Genomic DNA, 19,658 nt, shown 5'->3' on the forward strand with positions numbered 1-19,658 from the left:
CATATAGCTCCTCCCCCACTGCAAGATTTTATACAAAAAAATCCAAAACATCAACAATGGCTGGCTCTAGAGGTGACTGTGTAGTGAATGTTTCATACCTATATTATCAGCTATATTATATTCATATATTTTTATTTTATTTAAATTTTGGGTTTTTTTTGCTTTATTTCTTGAACCAAGTGAGTACAAAGAAGGGATGTACGTATTATGCTGCAGTTGTATCCTTTAATATACTGTAAAATAAAAAATGATTACACATTCATATTTAAATGAAGAACTGAAGAAGCATATTTTTGTTTGAAAAAGCCATTGGAATTGATGAATGAATAACAGTCAGAATCACATCATTCCAAATTAAGTGTTTTCACACCAACAGCGTAATGATCACTCCATCGTCCTGTCCTTGCCATAGCATTTCACCCTCAAAGTGAACTTTTCCATGTTTCCTAGCTCTCAACAGAATCCCAACCACTTTATCAGAGATGCGAACATATCTATCAAAGAGTTCTCCAAACGTAACTCTTGTCTTTCCATCATGATCCGGATCTGCCATTGTTCTGATTACATAACACATATCAGCAATCTCCCCATGGATATGTTTCTCAGCACGTTTTGCTCTCTCTGCTGTTTTACTACCCTCCTTCGGGCGTCCATATCCATCTTGACCTTTTTGGAGGCGGAGGGACATGGAGTATCCAAAGTCAAAGTATTCACTGAAGGGGTTTATCTTCTGATTATCAGTATGTTCTGTGGCCCAGTTTTGCCAGCGACTCTTGAGCTTCCCAACAGAGCTGAATTTCTTGGTGAGACCATTGATCTTACAGGCTTCCTCACTATTCCTTCTGCACCTGAAAATAATGTAAAATCACATGATCACACCCTTCTACAGTTGTACCGCAGGAACTCAACAAAACAAACAAACCAACAAACCAAAACATTTTTTCTTTTGTCGCAGCTTTTTCATAATTGGTCTTTTCACAAAAGATATTCTACTCGCCTCACTAAACGTGGCATGAAAATATGTCAGGTAACAAAACGACCTAAAAAAAACACCATTGTCTGTTAAAAACGAATCAGTCAAAACATGGGCTTTGTTCTTGTTTTTTAAAGCATGAGGGCGATGGAACTTGTTGATTAAGATGGCTTTTTCAATGAAGCCAGCCAGCAGAATCAGTTTGAACCCGAGCACATTCATGAATTTTTATTAATAAGAATGTCCAGGGTTAGGGTTAGGGTTAAGGGTTAGGGGTTAGCCAACTGCCCAGACTTAAATGAAATCTCCACGTTTCTTTGCCTCGAATCCCCGCCATATTTGTCGGCCAAAGTGCTCTATTTTCGGACAAGGCTGATGGCGTCTCTCGTAAATTCGCCCGGAGCTTGCACTTGGAAATATTTCTGGGAAATATCCACTACCACGAGGCTCCCTATTTTCGGTTTAGGGCCAAGGCGTCTGCCATGACGTTCCCCAGGGCTTGCATTTCCCAAAAATTATCCCTCTTCGCTGATGCTCTCTGACGTCCAATTCACCGAGCAAATAAGCGCCAAGATGGAAGGTCGCACGAGGCTCGCATTTTTGATAAAAATCCACCTCAGAAATGTTTTTTTTTCAAATGAAAATTACAGCCACTGCCTGCCAATTTCTTCCCTCGATGCTGAGTTGAGTGACAATCATGTCTTTTGCCATTTTCTTAGTAGCAAGCGAGTTTCAGCGTGGATTTTCACATTTTTAGGAACTTTTTTTTCCAGAAAAAAATATGCAAAGTAGTGAAGCCGCAAAGTGAAAAAGGATCACAGTACTTTCATTATATTTAATTGATGTTAGAGCATAATAAATGTATTTTATTCAAATTACTACACTTTTCAATGGACGTTAACAAAATGGAATGCCCAAAAAGATTATATTTTTACATAATTCGTATAATTAAACATACTGTATTGTTAATTTTTCCATTTCCGTTTACTAAGATGACGACAATTAATTGTTTAAATTTCCCCGCAGCAATTACTTTTCATGATGATTCCACCTTATGTACAAAAAGCAATTTTCGTATTTTTCTTTATAAGAGGCCCAATCATTCTTTTGTACTTAATCCCATGTTTTATTTATTATTCCTTATTATCATTCTTTTAGGTGTTGCGTTCTGTAGAATAAAATATATTACATGTTGTAATGTTTACCATGTTGTTGCAGTAGACTATTCATTTTTTTCTCTATAACAAACAATCGGATGATAATGACAAAATTCCAATATAAGTATATTTTTTGCTATTATATCCACCTTTCTATTCTGTAGGCCAGGGAGTGATGTGACACTCCTTTAAAATTTGATAGATGTGTACCTCCTCAAGAAACATCAAAAACAAAGCTGTCATACTTACTCTAGAATTTGTGGACATTTGATTTTCACTGATGACTCTCCATCGCAGATTTTTGATGACCCGTTTAAAGAGTCTTCAATGTTCATGTTTAATACCTGCCCTTCAAATGTTGAATCATTTACATTCTCCTTTGTATTAGCATGAATTTGGCTATGTTCTTCTTCTGGAGAACCATTCCTTCGAGGACTCTTCTCATGTTCTATCTGCATTTCAGGCTGAACGTGTGATGAAACCATTTTTGAGGACACAGTGTCCATAGAAGGAGAGTATTTTGTTGCATCATCCTCTCCCTCTTTTGCATCCACCTTTGGATAAGCACAAAGTTGACTATGTTCCTCTGCTGCACAACCACCTTTCCCAGACTTCTGCTTAAGCTTTATCTGCATTTCAGTCTGGAACTGTGGTAAAACCATTTCTGTGTCGGTAGAAGGTGTGTATGTTGTCTTTGCATCCTCACCTTCAATCTTCTTTGTCAGTAACTTCATTCCTGTGTTTCTTTTCTTTTGCCCAGCAGTCTTAATCACCATTTTCATCGTAATAGAAGAGGAAGATGTTTTTATCTCTGAGTTGTCTGCATATTGATCATTGGTTCTTTCTTGAGGTGTCGATATCTCTTTTGAAGAACATTTGTGCTGCAGACTATCTTCTATTTCAAATTTATTTGTAATCCAAATCTTTTGGGGTTCTTCTGATGATTCTCCGTGACATGGAGACCATCCCTCTGAAGCGTCTGAAGCGTGCTTCTTCTCATTCTCTGATATCCACTGTTGACAGTTATTTGCTAGTCCACACGCCATGTTGACATCCTGAAGTTTCTTAATATTCTTGTCGCCAGCCATTTTCCATTGTGCAGTCTTGTCGTTTGACATCCTAACACACTTTGCTAAACCAATTTTAAAGCCTAACTGAGCTTTGTGATTATAGACATATTTTTTTTCGTTCGCTACCTCTCTGCTGCTCACTCTTCGAATTGCGGCTCCGGCTAAGAAAGCAGTTGAGCTATGCAAGGGTTCAGTTGCAAGCACCTTTGCCCGACACCACTCACCCCAAAACAGAGTCATGTTTCATTACAAATTGTATAGTGAGTGCCTCGACCTAAAAGTAAACTTTGAATTGAGCCAATGGATGTAAAGCTCATTCATAACTCAATTTCTTAAATTATCTACCCTTGTTCTTATGTTAAATGAAATGTAATTGAGTCTGTAATAGTCAAAGCAATGGAATTCTATTTAGTAGATCTGATGATCTTACTTGTAGTGACACGTGAATATAATAACTATTACTTACGTCTTTTTATGATTTGAGAAGGTTATTTGTCAGCAATTTACATAAAATTGTTTAAAAGAAAATGACACAGCAATGATAGAAATGGCATTAATTAGAAGGTAACTTTTATCCAGAAAAATAAAAGTGGTATGTGAAGTAGATGAAGGACGCAGGAAACGGTTTCATCTTGCAACAAGGTTCATTTAAGAAAAAAATATGGAAAAATAATTGATGCACAAGTAACTAGTGTTAAATACTTTAATTGGAGAGGACACGTTTCATGTGAAAAAACTGCCGAGAGATTTCTAATCTTTTTTCTTTACAGCAGGATGGATCTTATAAATAGATATTGGCACAGGCAAATGCATACAGTTGCAGCTGTTGGCAGTCCATCATAGAGGATGGTGATGACTCATGAAACAACCAAAAGTCATTTCTCATATTGGTGATATACTTCTTTGATAATATATTGTAGCTCACAATCATGATGTAACAAAATATTTGAATTGATTGAAAAAAATCAGGTATTGTTTTCAACAGTATTTTATCATGAAATATTTTCTTTGTCGTATTTTAAATACAAAGAAAGATTCATTTCATTGCTTTGTGATGATATCGCATGCAAGTGCATAACTTCCTCATTCCAGCCAAAAAAAACATGACATCAGGCAGAAAATAAACATATGAATATATGAAAAAGCTATTTCTCTTCATAATATAAAGACTCAACAAACTCGTTTTCAAACTGTTATTCAGTGTCATTATTGTTATTTTTTTAAATCACGAAAATGGAATCAAACGAAAAACGTATTATGTCACTGGGTAACAACTTTAGTTTTCTGGCCAAATAAACTAAACCGCAATTTACTTTCTTTCCTTTACTGCATTACAATTTTGCATAAACCAGTAAAATTGAAAAATAACTGTAAGCAAAGAAAGATTATAGTTTTGTTGTTTAGTTGACTGTCATATGAAATAACCCATATAGTGCAGCTATGTAATCTTACATATTTTTCAGGTGCAGAAGGAAAATCACAAAATCCTGTAAAAACCAATGCTTGTTCAAAGGAATGCAGCTCTTTTGGGAATCTCAAGTTGAGCTAGCAAAACTGGGCAATGGAACATACAGATAATCAGAAACTAAATCCTTTCAGTAAAAAAATGACTTACTGAATACTCCATCTGCATCTTCCTCCAAAACAACAGAAAGGGCCAAACAGTAAAACACATTGTCTTGGGACATTGTTGATATTCATTTTCTGAACTGCTTTATCCTCACTAGGGTCGCGGGGGGTGCTGGAGCCTACCCCAGCTGACTTTGGGCCAGAGGCGAGACACCCATAAATCGGTGGCGTGTTTTTTTCCCACAAAAAAATCCTTTTGTCGACTGTAGCGTAACGACTCAAATCCGAAATGCCTATTTTACACATTTCAAATGCCAATTTACCGTATTCATTTTGTTTTGGAATACTTAGTCCCCTAATTGATTACTTAATTACTTTGAAAATAAATATTATTTTTCCTAAAATATTACAATCTGATTATATGACCAGGTAGACTACTGTCAAAAATTGAAAAACATGAAACCCATTCTGTTCATCATTAAACATATATGACGCCATGTCTCTAAAATGTTCGAAAAAAGAAGCAGAAAACTGAAATTCAGGTTGGACCGGTGAACCAACCAGGAAGTTTGTTAAAAACCCACTGAAATGCATGAGAACTATTTCCTCTCCATATGAGCTAGTGGCTTTAAATTCTTCGTTTGCACGATCATTCTTTTTTTAGGCACGTAGGATTTTGATCCTTTTATATCTAAACAATCTTCATTCCATCCTTCTGACAACAGTTCGTGTAAACGAGGGATTAAATCAGTTATGAAACTCATGGACTATGTTTTGATTTCTCGGATAATTATTAATATAATTGAAATTCTTGAAGTGAAGTTGCGGGTTTAACCCTCAGACGACTGTGTTAAAGCAAATTTAAGAAAAAACTTAACCTCTAATTGCTCTGGATAATGTGTCTTTAGAAAACAAAAACAGTGTCCAGCTCTATGAATTATTTTATCGGTAAAAACAAAAATGCAAAAGTGAATATCTTTTCAAGAACATGAATTAACAATAATAATAGACTTAATTCAAGAGTCCGGCTTAACTTCCCAATGACCACCACGGAAAAATATTTGATCCGCATGATGGATTTAGTATGAGTTTTACGACAATGCCCATCCTAACAAAACCCACATAAGCAGGGTTCGAACCCCAGCCACCACATAGACACCAGGACACCAGAATTGGCTGTTAGCAAATTACAGGGCACAACGAGGTGAACATTCACATTCATACTTAGGGGAAATTTAAAAAGTTCAACCATCCTACCTATGTGTTAACCAGACGTGCACCGTATTGCCAATTTCAGAAATATTACATGAAAAGGACTGACTGCACATTGTGATTTCAGTGCATGATTGGCATGTATACATGGAGTATATATATTGACAACTTGCTGCAATGATGCAATCCAAAATTTGCACCATGGTATTGATTTTATGGAAATAAAGTAAAATGACATGCAGTCAGATCAAGTATTTGAACACCCGACTATATATTGTACGTTCTGCCACTTAAAAATCATGGAAGGGTCTGAAATGTTTATCCTAGTATAGGTACATGTCCACTGTTAGATAGATACTCTAAAAAAAGAAAAATCAAAGACTGAAAAAGTATTATTTTTTTCAATGATTAATTTGTGTGATATGTCTCCAAATAAGTATTTGAAGAACTGAGAAAACCAATGTTAAAATTTGGTACAGTGACGTTTGTTTGAGGTCAAACATTTGCTGTACTTTTTCACCAGGTTTGCAAGCACTGCAGGAGAGATTTTGGCCCAATCCTCCTCAGAGATATACTCTAAATCAGTCAGGTTTCTGCTTCCTCCAAACATGGTTAGTGGAATTATGACCAAAAATTGTATTTTCGTTTCATCTGACCATAGAACTTTCTCCCATGACTCCTCTGTATCACCCAAAGAGTCATTGGCAAATGTGCTGGTTGAAGCAGAGGAACAATTTGTGTCATGCATGATTTCAAACCAATGTCTTAGTAGTGTATTACCAACAGTCACCTTGGAAAACAGTGGTCCGTTGCTTTTCAGGTCATTGAACAAGTTCTCTCTTGTAGTTCTGGGCTAATTCGTCACTTTGAGCTCCAAATGGGATTGCCCATCATTTTTGCTTCTTCCATTTTCTAATGATCGCTACATTTAGGTAGTGATCAGTGTCAGGAATAGGCACATCATTGGAAGGTTTTTCACGTGTACTAGCCTGACACACCTTGCCTTTGGCATGTGGGGACGTGTGCATGTACATGGGAGTTTTTTGACACGCCTTCTTGAAGGCCTAAATACCACCCACATCCACCCATTTTGTCTCACATCATTGTATGGGCAGTACAAGATTGGTACTAACCTGTATAAAGGAAATTGATGAATGTAGAGTCTAAGCAGATTGAAGAAACTGGACTTTTGATCGGTAAGGTTTATAAAGGCATTAATTTAAGTATATTGGAATTGATTTAGCCTTTGTCCTTTTTTTCCTAACAGAGAATATGTATCATCAAAGTGGGATGAAGTAAGATTGACTTCCATACCTGTTACTGTAATAATTCATTAACATATTTACTATCAGGTTTTTTTTATGAGCAGCTAAATGCATTTTGCCAGCTATTACTATATACTAATTGATGACCATAGTGTATTAGCAAAAAAAAAAATGGTGGTGAACATTTAGGTTTTCTTTAATACCCACCAATAACAGTTCAATATTTACCCCCAACCTCCATTCACAGAATCCTGTTCCTGGTCTCCAGTCTGCTTCTTATGCCTTTTGCAAACTGTAAGTCTGCACATTATCATTATAATTATTGATTTACTTTCATGAGCCTCATTTACTACCAGTGTGTATGAACAAATATTTACTTATACACACTGTGAACTTATAATTGATGCCCAAATCTGTGATTTCAACGCTTTCATCTTCCAGGCGTTAAAATTAGGAAGGTGGTACATATCCCGGTATTCCCCGAACCGTGCTCTTGCCCCTGCTGGCTATTTGTAAGGGGCGGTGCATTAAGAAAGGGTCCTTGTGAAGGAAATAGTTTTGCTATAAATACAGCTCAAATTCTCATCTAGTGAATATGTTTTATTAGTGTATTGTACACATTCGGAAAAAACAGAACTACAAAACAGGCACCAGAAGAAAGGGAAGATTTTGCATTGAAAAAAAAGCCCTTTTACGGGCACTCGTCACTCATTGACAATTATTTCTGTTTCACTCACATACAGATGTAGAACTAAACTCAAGAAGACTTTGAGAAGAAGAAAGTCATTTCTATTCATCTCTCACCTTTTGTTTTTGCCTTAAGCTGGTGTATTTCAATAAAAAAAAAAGTGCGTGTATTCTTTTGCAGCCCAGACACCCGATGAGTACTCATTCTCTGTACCATTCGGTTCGAGAAAGGAATACTCATTCTCTGTACCAGTCGGTTCGGGAAAAGGAACCTCTTACGCCATTCAGGGAAGCGGGAGAATTACTGGCATTCGAGTATGGGAGAATTATAATGGCCACATAACTGGGTAAAGAAGCAATTTATATCATCCAGAATAATTATGAAGATATTATCAACGTATGGTGATCATACAAAGTCAATTTTGAGGATACCTTGTTACATTAACATTTTTTAATAGCACATTTTTGTTTGAACGGCAGCAATATATAGGAGATGAATCCTTTGACAGTTTATATATGAAATAACAGAATTAATTTAAAGGTGTTTAATACTTTCTTAGTGTTTTTTTTCTAACGACATTTTGAATAATGTAGTAATTTTCAATTCCTACTGATCCAAGCTGTTTCATTTTTTTTTAGAATCCAACTTCGATATGGTTATATGTGGAGTGAAATGGCAGGCTACGCAAGAGGCAACGTTCAAGAGATGTTATTGTATGAAAATGAGGTAATTGTTCAGGTGGCTGGAAAATACACCCATAACATCCAGTCTCTGGTATTTTCTACCAACATGAGTCGTTCCCTGTCTGCCGGTCAGCCTTCCGGGCACTCATTCAATATGTACCCACACACCAAAAAGGCTGAACTTCGATTCATAAGTGGTCGTCAACAAAATGGAATCACTTCTATTGGGGCGCACTGGGGAGTTTTTACTGACCATAAAAATCCACAATCGCTACACTAATCGAAGATTGCAAATATTTCAATTTCTCTTTTGCACCTTAATTATTTTCCATTGTAGGTGAGCTAGAATTTGTGAAACTGATTAACAGACCCATTTTTGTCAAATTTTCCCAAAGCTTTTCTGGCTTCAAATGTGATTTTTTTTTATATAATTCTTTTGTTTAGGATGACTTTATGATGATTGATTATTTAGAAATCAGACTGATGTTGTCATGAAAAGCATTATATGTAATTCATTTTATGTTAATAAATGATGTGAATGTACTGTCCTTTACCATTCAAAAAACACTGAATTCCTTCCTGAAATAATCAGCCAAATGGATGCCAGGGATGGATTGGACTCATCGGCCGAGTGTAAAGTGTAATGAGTTTCTTTCAGTCAGGTCCTCTTTTTGTTTGTTGTAATATCAGTGGTTACACTTTAAAAATGCTGGATCAGTTGGTACGTAATCCTGCACCCACTGTGGCCCTTTGTGGAATAGTTTAAACACCCCTGGTCTACATATTTTCTCCAAGCATATTTTACCTAATTCTGTTAGGCATAGGACTTGTTAAGACAAAATTGTAAATGTTTATTGTTGAATGATATGTTTTCTTAAAAAAAAACAAGTTTTTATCTTAAATTTGAATTTTAAAAGTAGGTTAACCACAATTTTAAACAATAAGATTTCACCCACTAACCCGTGATATTTATCATCTGCCAAAATGGAAATTGATGTTTTTTTTCCGTCTATGTGCTTAAACCTTGTTTTTTTCTTCACTTTTATTTCTACAAAAGATGGCATCATAAGATTCATTTAATCTCAGACTCTCATTCTCATTCGTGCTATTATCTTTCTTAAGATTTTCCATTCAAAGTAACACATTTCTACTCCCTATTCAAACCCTAATTTTTTTGGTGAAAATTGTGAATCAGGGGGCAGCTTATACGCGAGAAATTGTAAAATTCAACAATTTAAATGCAATTTGAAGGGTCGGTGCATCTTATACGCATGGGCGGCTTATATGTGAGTAAATACGGTAACATATATACCAATATATTAACAATATAGTCCAATATATTAAACAATGTTTTACACCTTCAATTTCAATAATAGTGGTATTATATTTAGGATCACAAAACACCAAAAAATACATACATAAAAAAAATACTCAAGTAATTACCCAAATCATTTTACTCAACTTTCATATTCACACATTTCAAATAAGACTACACAAAAGAGATTAAAATTTAATTTTCATTTGTCTGATGTGACTACACAGTCAGAACAAACCTTGCCAATGTGCTTTTTTGCTAGCTATTTATGACTACGTTTCCCATACTGCTTTATGGCTCGGCAGCAAATGTGCACACCGGTTTGCCCGCAGTAATGAAATGATAACACGAGAGAGCAAGGTAGAATGAGAAATCGTTGACACGTTTCTTGCAGCTCTTCTGCAAGTGATGCCCACATATGTGGAGTGACGCTATGGCTGTCGAAGGTAAATTGAGGTTCATTTCAGTTTCTGTTCTTTCTCGTGAGCGTGTGTTTATAGCAGGCGTTGGATAGTTCATACATTGAAGTCACTGCGAAAGACAGGAATGCAGTTATTTCTGTGCACATAATTAGAAAGAGAAAACACTGACAGTGGTAATGATTGTTCCGCGATCCACATCTATGTGCTGGTAATCTATTCATTTTAGCGCACACCCCTTAGGTTTAGAGCATTGGTCCTCTCCACGCGCTTTTTCTATTGTTGACGACTGTGCGCGTGACGGATTTGCTGAGTGACGTGTCGACGCAGCCCATTGACAGGTCTGCAACCTGCCAGACTAGGGTTTTTGTTTTGCAACATCATCGCCCGTTTTACGATAACCTCTTAACTGCTTCATTTGGTAAGGCTTTGCCTGTGATTGTTATGTAATTCCGCGTACCCCGTTTGAACATTTTCCCAAGATTAGACTAGCTCATCCTGCAGCAGGTGGTCTAACATGTGGATCATCCTCCCTGTAATTGTGAGTAAATAGCTGTTGAAGCTATATAGGTTTTGAGTGAGGACTGTGGATGTAAAATAAGTGCTGGAATCCTCTGGACTGCTGGTGATTTGCAATGCTGGGCAGGTCTCCTCATCTTATCGGGGGTATTTTATGGATCCAGAATCCTATGAGAGGTATGTCTGCTACTGCATCTCAGATGAAACCCTTTGCCTCCCCTTTTTTTCAGGCTGAATACCAAAGCTTGTTTGACTGGAATGAGATTCTGTCAACACTGCATACCTTTCAACTAGCCAAACTATGTGTCACCGTTTGTACCTGAACTTTATTGTCTCTCAGTATTGATGACGTGTAAAATGAAAGACTGTTTCTGTAGTTTACTATCTCCAACAAGGATAATATGTCTGATGGCCGATTAGTAAGTAGACAATTGTTGAAAATAGGTTTTGTTGAATCCTTGTTGACGTCTTATTCTGCTTTGTTAATTGAGCAACGTAAGAACAATTTAATATAATTTGTGTTCCCTTTTCTAAAAGGGAACTACAGTTAAGTAATTTGAAAATAACCTTTAGTATTGCACACTTTACAGTCTTACAGTATACAATGGAAATCACTAAAGAACATTGGACCAGTATACAAATCAAATGGTAGACTGGCACTCAAGTTATTTTACAGTTTTTGACACATGGCTATATTAACTTTTCTGAATTCAAATGGCATACTGCAGAAACAATAGAATCAAAGAAGTAGAAAATAGCTAAACTCACATTAAATATTCAATCAAATGTAAGCCTATGAAAAAGTAGCTGTATCATAATCAGATTACCGTATTTTAAGTAGAGTAAATTCCTTGATATACGAGCTTAATGCGTTCCTAGACAAGAGCTCGTATGTTAATTTAATTGTATCTCAAATCCATTTTTCCAATAGAAATTAACTAAATACAAACCTTAACCCCCTAAATTTGGGAGGTATTAAGATTGGTTAAATGAACTTACATTTTTGTGTGTGATAGTTATGCTAAAAACACAAATTAAAAAGCGGGAAATACTTTGTCAAAGCCCTGTAATAAAAAAACAAATCAAAGTGCTCCCTTTCATCTCTTCACTAATAATGGAACATTTTTACATGTTTGTTTCACAGTGTTCATTGATTGTATACATTTGGCCATTGATTGTATACATTTGGCCATTGATTGTATACATTTGGCCATTGATTGTATACATTTAGCCATTGATTGTATACATTTGGCCATTGATTGTATATATTTGGCCATTGATTGTATACATTTGGCCATTGATTGTATACATTTGGCCATTGATTGTATACATTTGGCCATTGATTGTATACATTTGGCCTTTATCTAAAAATAATCCTTCCATTTTTAGGCTGATAGCTCTCTAAATTAGATACCACCCACCACCTCAGGTGGTACAACTAAAGATGCAACTAGTATCATGGTAAAATATCCATCTAGCACTTCAATGGCACCAACATCAACTCTTTTTTATGATACTGAAGGAAAATAAAAGACTTGTGCAGCGTGACTTTCCGTTCCAATGGTCCATCAAGCCCTCAGACACAAAAATGTAGGTCAACTGTTTCATCATTTATAACACTTGAGAAGACATTACTTTGGATAAGCAAGAAGCACTGTTAAAAGGTGCACTGAAATTCTAATGACACTCTAAGTTTTAAAATCACAGTTTGTGCTTAGGAGTGGGGGCAGACAACCAAAACAACACAAAAGTAGGATAAATGTTTTGACTTAGATTGCAGTCTTGAGCTACAGGCTTTAATATGATGAAATAAAGTGGAAACACATCGCATAATATCCATTTAGGAATTAGAGATAACACTTTGCTCCTGGGAGCATTCTGTTTGGCTGATTTGCCTTGATGTGTACTTTGGCATCTTCTTTGAACATGTGGCTTGGCTTTTGATGTACTTTGCTTTCTCAACTGTGAGGTTTTCCTAATTGAATGTACCCAATTCAATTTACTAGATATGGAATAGAATCAGTGATGAGGGAAATAGAATTATCTCGAGGTAAATTGTCACAACACAGGGTCCTACTTACATGATCGCCTTTACTTATTTGGTTTGTTAATTAGCAAAGCATAATAAAGTGCTCGAATTTACGCTAGTTTATTTCTTGAAATACAATAAAGATGTTCAGGGCAGATGCCATATAGAAGAGGTTCTAACTGTCCTATTTATACTAAATTGTTTTTATAATTTAGTAGTATAATTTTTTATATATAGGGATACTGGACATGAAATTGTTTGTACTTTACTGTTTCGAGATGTGGAATTAATCTTAAGTAACGGGCCCCTAATTTCATCGCTTAAAAAATTAACCACATTAAAAAAAAAATGTTAGCAACAATTTCCATAAAACTGCCGATGTGAGATGGGATGCAATCCAGCACCCCTCTCAACCCTTGAGGATTAGCGGTACAGAAAATGAAAAAAAAAGAACTCGCCATATAGTATGTTAAAGGATTATGACAATTGAAAACAATGTGGATGGTACTGTTCTCTCTGCATGTGCTGTAATGGAGTGGAGACTTTTGGTGGATGGATGATTTCTTGGAATTCTTATCATAATAATAATTTGTATTCTAAGCGGACCTTCGCAGTATTGGTGCTTGATGCCCTAATTAAAAAAAATATGACAGATGACGCTCAGGGCATGTAATGTGATATTTGGGCAAAAGACTCAGATTTAAATCAATTAGATGCATAATGATAGCAGCAAGAGTGCATCCCGAGTCTGGCCAAAGCAGTTGTTTATGCCTGCGGCTGAATTTGTTCATCTGCCTTTTGCCTCTCTCATGAAGCTTCCTTAATGTCCTGCTTCGCCTGCTTGTGCATCACTTCATAAAGGTCAATCCAAATCTACTACCAGAATAAGCAGCTACAGAATCGGTGAAATAAAACCATTTCTTAGCATCTGTGGTATATGATTACATTGTTCAGTAATGAAAACTCAAATGTGTCCTCAACTATAGTTAAGGAGGAGATTAAGATTACCGTATTTTCACGACTACAAGGCGCACTTAAAAGTCTTACATTTTCTCCAAAATAGACAGGGCGCCTTATAATCCAGTGTGCTTTATATATGGACCAATACTAAAATTGTTATCACGATAAATTCTAATAAATCAGTCGATCGGGTACACCATCCTCTACAGCTCTCACAACTACGGCAAGCAGCCCCCGACTCTACTATTGTCCCTGTAGCAAAATACTGCGCAGTGACTGCTGGGATTTATAGTTCTTTTGTCAATACACCCAGTATGACGGCGAGCACACTAGTTTGGTGCTTGCGTCATTCCGGCTGGATTTACAGAAGAACTCCTGCTGCTAGCTACTAGCAAGCTACTATTTGCAAATGTATTGTGGCCTGGACATCGTAATTTCGCCATTTCTACGTAAAAAAAAATCTGAATTCCACTCTTGTGAAACGAGCTGTGTTGTCAACCTTAGTGCTGCTCCTCACTGCCTGCTTTTTGAAAAACTGATTAGAATTCAAATGTGGAGAATATGACCAGATTCCTATTGCCTTGTATTATTGGTGCTCAAGTTTAAATTTCCTTACACATATTATTTATAACTGAATTCTATATGCATCAGACTATGATAGAATGCAATAACATGCAGTCGAAACTAAACAAGCATCCGTAACCTTTCAGAAATCATTCCGTCGCATAGCGAAAAGATACCTAAGATAAGACTAATTAAAAGTGCAAAGCATAAATTGTTGTTTTGTGTCTTGTTTTTGTACTGCATACTATAAACTTACCAATATTGATGTTAATAAAATAAATAAACAAGACTACATGATGTCTTGTAAAGAGTGCTTAAAAATGCGATGACTGGTGTCAATCTTTTTAAAGTTTGAAGCTCATGCAAATCAGACTCTGGAGAGAGGAGATAAGTGGAATACTTTTATTCAACCGTCATCTCTGTGACAAATGATGCAGATTTTTGTGTGCGCGTGTATGTGAATACTCATCATTCAAAAGTCTGAGTGTAGTGGTAGAACTCTACCTCTAAAATGAGCAAAACATCATATGCACTGCAGATTTGAAGCTAGTGAAGTCATACTTATGTCCAGGTAGGCATTTGTTGCATAATCAATGACAGTAAAAGGAAGATGTGGGAGAGTACATTTTGGTATTAGAAGTTGACAATACGTGGATTTTAGACATGCTCACAAATATAGTTAGTTACTCCGTAAGTATGGGAGTATATGTATATGTTATATTATCACACCTGTAGGGCACACTTAAAAGTCTAAAATTTACTCTGAGATGGACAGGTCACCTAATCAGTTGGTGCGCCTTGTTTATGGACTAAATTCAAAATTTCGTATCGCCCCGGCTGCTTGACAGACTGGTTTCATTTCTTGCCCGACATGCTATTTATTGCCGTCAACCCAGCGGACGTTCACCCTAAAAATAGCCTCCCTACCTATTCCAAGCTCAGTGCATTGCCAGAGAAAGGTGAATGTAATGATGCTATTTATAGTAACTTGATAATAAAAAAAGCCATCTCATTGCTCCTTTCTTTATTCCACTCATAGCATTACAGGATTGAGGGCAAAACAATAGTCCTTCACCTTCATCTTTTTTGACAGTCTTAATTCCTCTCATCATCTTGTCATCTACTCTGTATGCCTTTATTCTGGTCACAGCTTTAAGTCTCTCATCATTTCAAAGGAAGACAGTAATTTCTCCTTTCATGAGATCCTCTATCAATCACAATCTCTACATTTGAGTGAGAGAAGGGCTGAAAGAGTGAACAAGGAGGAAAGGGGAAGCAGTAAAGAGGTAGCAATGGTTGTGCTGCGCATTTCAATTGCATTCAAGACCTAGCTCACTTGTGTATATTCTTTCCTACATCCCAAGTCCTCTGCTGAAGGATGCAGAAAAGGATGGAGCCTTTGATTTTGCTGTGTCTTGATAAGTACTTATAGTTAACCAACGGTCGTCTATTATTCACTATTGAACCGGACAGAGTTTATTGTTGTGTTGTTCCGGCATCTTAATTAGTGATAGGTCTAATGTTGCGCAATGCTGTAATCCATTATGAATACAATATATTATTGTTAAAAAAAGACCTTTTTAAATGAAATGAAATTAGCTCGTCGGTCTCATAGTTCTGAGATTAAGTGTTCGATTCCAGGTCCTGACCTTCCTCGATATAGTTTAGTAGTTTTAGTTCCACCCTGTACTTGCATGGGTTTTCTCTGGGTACTCTGGTTTCCTCCCACATCACAAAAACATGCAGTATAGGCTGTTTGCAAACCTAAATTTTGCCCCTAGGTATGTGAATGGTTGTGTGTTGCCTTGTGCTAATCCAATTCAGGGTGTCACCTGCCCGGTGCCAATTTGAAAATCCAATTTCGAACAGGGCAAATAACAAAAACGTAGCATTTGAAATGAGAAGCTAATTGTCTGGATTTTTACTGCCTTCTCATAACATTCAACAGTGCAGAATATAAACTCTTTTCTTACTGTACCACCCTGTTTTTGTAGTGTGGGTGACGTTTTCGGTACGTCACATTTTGGGGTGACTCATTCATCAGTCTTCTTTTTAATTGTGAAAACGAGCATTTTCTTGGGCTCTTAAAACTTAACAATCTCCACAATTCCAACATAGTTTGTAGTTGTAGAATATGTTTCTTTTTCTCATTCTTTGGAGCCATCAAAACTCTGGACATTTGACCTCTAATCAGTGGTGTTGGGAATGGGAAAAACACTCTTCTGAGCTAATGTACACTGTTACTCTGTTTTCTTCCTTCTTTTGTTTATTTTTTATGCATATTTTCAGTCTTTTTACCCATTTTAAGTATGTGCTTTCTTTTATCATTTGTAATGATTCAAAAAAAATGTAGGGTACTGGTTATATTGCACACCTTGCTGGCATCTAGCGGACAGTGCTCAAATTACATTTTTTATATACTCAAACAACCTTGTAACAGATTCGCAGTTGTGGCATGTTTTGACTATTAACAAAATAAAATTACAACCAGCATATAATAAGCAGAAACACTTACATTTTCTTAAAAGACAAAAGTGCACCTTATTTATGGATTAATATTGATGAGATGAATGATGTGACACTTTTGTGCACCTTCATGAAATTATACTTAGTTCAGAAAGATTTAGTTACAAAGAGCATAATATATTTTAACCTTTTTTCCATACCCTGTTATTAATTCATTTGTGCCTTTTGACCTGCACAGCTGTTCACTGCACCCTGAGTCAGAATGGCATTGACCACCAGATGTATCCAGAGGATGTTGAATCGCAAGTAGATGAAGTAGAGGAGTCTGTCGACGGCCCGTCAGTGCTGCTGGATGATGACAGCCCGAACTACCATGATATCAGCCCGTCCATTTTTCAGCGCCGTTTGCCACCTTATCGCTCAGTGTCTGAATCTGAGCTAACACGGGTAAGGCACCAGAACAAATGCAATGTAGTATTTATGTGGAACACCTCTTGGTATCATGTCTCAGCCTAAAGATAAGCAGAGTTGTGTTGTACGTGCGGGGGCAACCCTAATATAAATCACACCATGGTCCTGGGGTCCTAAATCAAAAAGACAGTATTCAGCCAATCACACAGTTAAACCAGCGCAATTTAACCACCAGAATAAAATACAATAGAGTGCTTTATTATCTTTTTACATAGCAGAACAAAATTGTGCTGTAGCTCTGGTTTACTTTTAATATTTTTCAGTAACGTTTTATGATTTATTTGTCGTGTAATTTTTCACCCAGGCATAAGTTTAAGCAGACAATGGCGGACAAAGAAACATGGAGGGTTGTTGTGAGACAGCCAATGAGAGCCCAGTAATTAGAGTATAGGGAAATTGTCAAGCAAGAAGCAGTGTATCCGCGAAAATGTCAAAATAAAATAACGTATATCGGAAATATATTGAGTTTTTAGTAACATAGCTCTTTTTTCGTATCTTGAGGCACTCGTTTGTATCTCAAAAAGTTTCGTAACCTGAAAGTTTCATACCTTGAGGCGTTCGTAAGTAGAGGTATGACTGTATTTTAGCAAATGCCAAACTTTCTGTTTTGTTAACAAGTGTGCATGAATTATCAATCAAGAGTGACTATGCTACTATGTCTTGATGTTGTCATGTCTCAATTAAATCTACAATATCATAGTTTATAAAGTAAACCCACCAAATGCTCAATTGACCATTCTGAAGCGAAGAACCAGTTTCCGTGGTTAATGGCGACCGTGTGTGGATTTCCAATTTCATTGCACTGTTTCAGGTTAAACTGTTATGTTTGTCACTTACTTGGTTTGTGAGTCAATTAATCTCAGCAAAACAAGAGACAAAGCATCACACTGCAATATTCATGTTATGCAAAGCTGCTTGAAGCTGTTATATTTATATATAGCTTCAACCTGTTTAGCATTTTGCAAGCTCGATAATGTAATCAGGTATGTTCTGAGAAAATTAACTATTTCCTGGTTCTCAGACAGTGACAAATACAGTATACAATTTCATAAATTTGTTCTTACTTACTCCAATAATTTTTGCTCTGTGTAAATGTGGAATTAACAATCCAGAAGAGACATTTTAATTTCATTGCTTTTGAGCCAAAATAAATCTGGTTTATTTTGCCATGCTTGGTGGAAAAGCTATGTTGTGCTCAGCAATCTTGATAACAAGTCAGAGCGCAAATAGAGAGTGCAAGGTCATGTTTACTGAACTTAACTTAAAATTAATCAACCAAATTTACCACATGTTTGTGGGATGTGGAGTGACGATAATATTTCCGTGTGTTACCTTGTTTTTTTTTTTTTGGTAAGAAGCGTTAGGAAAAAACAGGAGATGGGGAGAAACACAAATACTATCATCTCTCATTTTGGAGTACTTAGTGTTTACATACTAATGGAAGTGCGTCTGTGGTCTTAGCTGGATTTGTTGTATGATGTCAACACCTCTTCATGCATGCATTTCAGAGCAAAGTGTGGCATGAATGCCTGTGCGTTCTGTGAAATGCAACAGTTTGTAAACTTTTGTCTCTAATAAGATGGTTTATTAACTTTTTTTATGGCACTGTGTTATTTTCACACAAATCCATACTTGCACTGGTATACATACTGCATCCATTTGCGCTCTTTCATATAATAGATTAATTAATAAGGATGATATTCAGCTCCTGCCAGGTCTGGAGCTCCTAATTCTAATGAGACAGAGATGGAAAGAATAGAAGGTGAAATCAAGCTTGCCAAGGATGCTAATTAGCTATGAGCAGGATATCAGACGGATCACAATATCTATAATAGACTCTCCGTCAACCCTCCAATTAGTGGTAAAGTTCTGTGCAATTGCAACAGAACAACTGCACTGCTACGTTTATAACACTAGAGGGTACTCTGAAACTATATTATGCTGACCCAGGCCAACCTTGTGATGTGACACTAAGAAAAATACATTTATCCCGGAATATATTTCCACTTTATCCACCTTTGTGGCTACTTTCAAAATAGAATTACTTTAAATGGAGAGTCTCTCTTATTACAATATCTCTCTATTAAGATAACAGGAGATGTTAGTTCTTCCTTTTTTGAGTCATCACATGTTCTTTTTATACCCTTGCCGTGCACACCCACACCCCCTTTACACCCTGAACAGGTTGACTGTCATTCAGATGGCACACAGACAACACCTTATAGTTTTCAATCAGTGTTCCTCACATCTTTTTGGCATGTGGAAGGAAGCCAACCTGGCAAGCCAGATTGATAGTTC

At 36.5% G+C, this 19,658-nt stretch overlaps 3 protein-coding genes across 5 annotated transcripts in view; 2 read left to right on the forward strand and 1 right to left on the reverse strand.

Annotated features, from left to right (window-relative positions):
• Positions 1 to 19,658, forward strand: part of samd12 (sterile alpha motif domain containing 12) — a 303,220-nt gene that overhangs the window by 239,095 nt on the left and 44,467 nt on the right. Inside the window, exons 1-3 of one of the 3 annotated variants that reach the window (XM_077742971.1) lie at positions 10,551 to 10,772; positions 10,905 to 11,047; positions 17,128 to 17,336. In XM_077742971.1, coding sequence (XP_077599097.1) covers positions 10,987 to 11,047; positions 17,128 to 17,336 — 270 coding nt within the window. In that variant the 5' untranslated portion in view covers positions 10,551 to 10,772; positions 10,905 to 10,986. Of the gene's footprint in view, positions 1 to 10,226; positions 10,379 to 10,550; positions 10,773 to 10,904; positions 11,048 to 17,127; positions 17,337 to 19,658 lie in introns of those variants that run through there. The other 2 variants (XM_077742972.1, XM_077742973.1) reach the window with 2 other exon arrangements.
• abrab (actin binding Rho activating protein b) lies at positions 365 to 3,248 on the reverse strand. The gene is made up of 4 exons (XM_077743972.1): positions 2,829 to 3,248; positions 2,729 to 2,744; positions 2,380 to 2,671; positions 365 to 848 (listed from the first exon to the last, which is right to left on the reverse strand). Exons 1-4 carry the CDS (start codon positions 3,246 to 3,248, stop codon positions 365 to 367), a joined length of 1,212 nt encoding a protein of 403 aa, XP_077600098.1.
• LOC144214525 (zymogen granule membrane protein 16-like) lies at positions 7,054 to 9,170 on the forward strand. The gene is made up of 5 exons (XM_077742970.1): positions 7,054 to 7,177; positions 7,249 to 7,276; positions 7,494 to 7,540; positions 8,115 to 8,280; positions 8,573 to 9,170. Exons 1-5 carry the CDS (start codon positions 7,132 to 7,134, stop codon positions 8,895 to 8,897), a joined length of 612 nt encoding a protein of 203 aa, XP_077599096.1. The 5' UTR covers positions 7,054 to 7,131; the 3' UTR covers positions 8,898 to 9,170.

This window comes from Stigmatopora nigra, chromosome 21, assembly GCF_051989575.1.
Source record: "Stigmatopora nigra isolate UIUO_SnigA chromosome 21, RoL_Snig_1.1, whole genome shotgun sequence".
Classification (NCBI taxonomy): domain Eukaryota; kingdom Metazoa; phylum Chordata; class Actinopteri; order Syngnathiformes; family Syngnathidae; genus Stigmatopora; species Stigmatopora nigra.

Bases quoted from the DNA above. Each gene is read 5' to 3' on its own strand.
- abrab (XM_077743972.1), bottom strand. From the start codon at position 3,248: ATGTCAAACGACAAGACTGCACAATGGAAAATGGCTGGCGACAAGAAT. The intron at 849-2,379 runs GTAAGTATGACA...CATTATTTTCAG, and splicing joins AAATGTCCACAAATTCTAGA to GTGCAGAAGGAATAGTGAGG.
- LOC144214525 (XM_077742970.1), top strand. From the start codon at position 7,132: ATGAATGTAGAGTCTAAGCAGATTGAAGAAACTGGACTTTTGATCG. The intron at 7,277-7,493 runs GTAAGATTGACT...CTCCATTCACAG, and splicing joins TATCATCAAAGTGGGATGAA to AATCCTGTTCCTGGTCTCCA. The intron at 7,541-8,114 runs GTAAGTCTGCAC...ATTCTTTTGCAG, and splicing joins TCTTATGCCTTTTGCAAACT to CCCAGACACCCGATGAGTAC.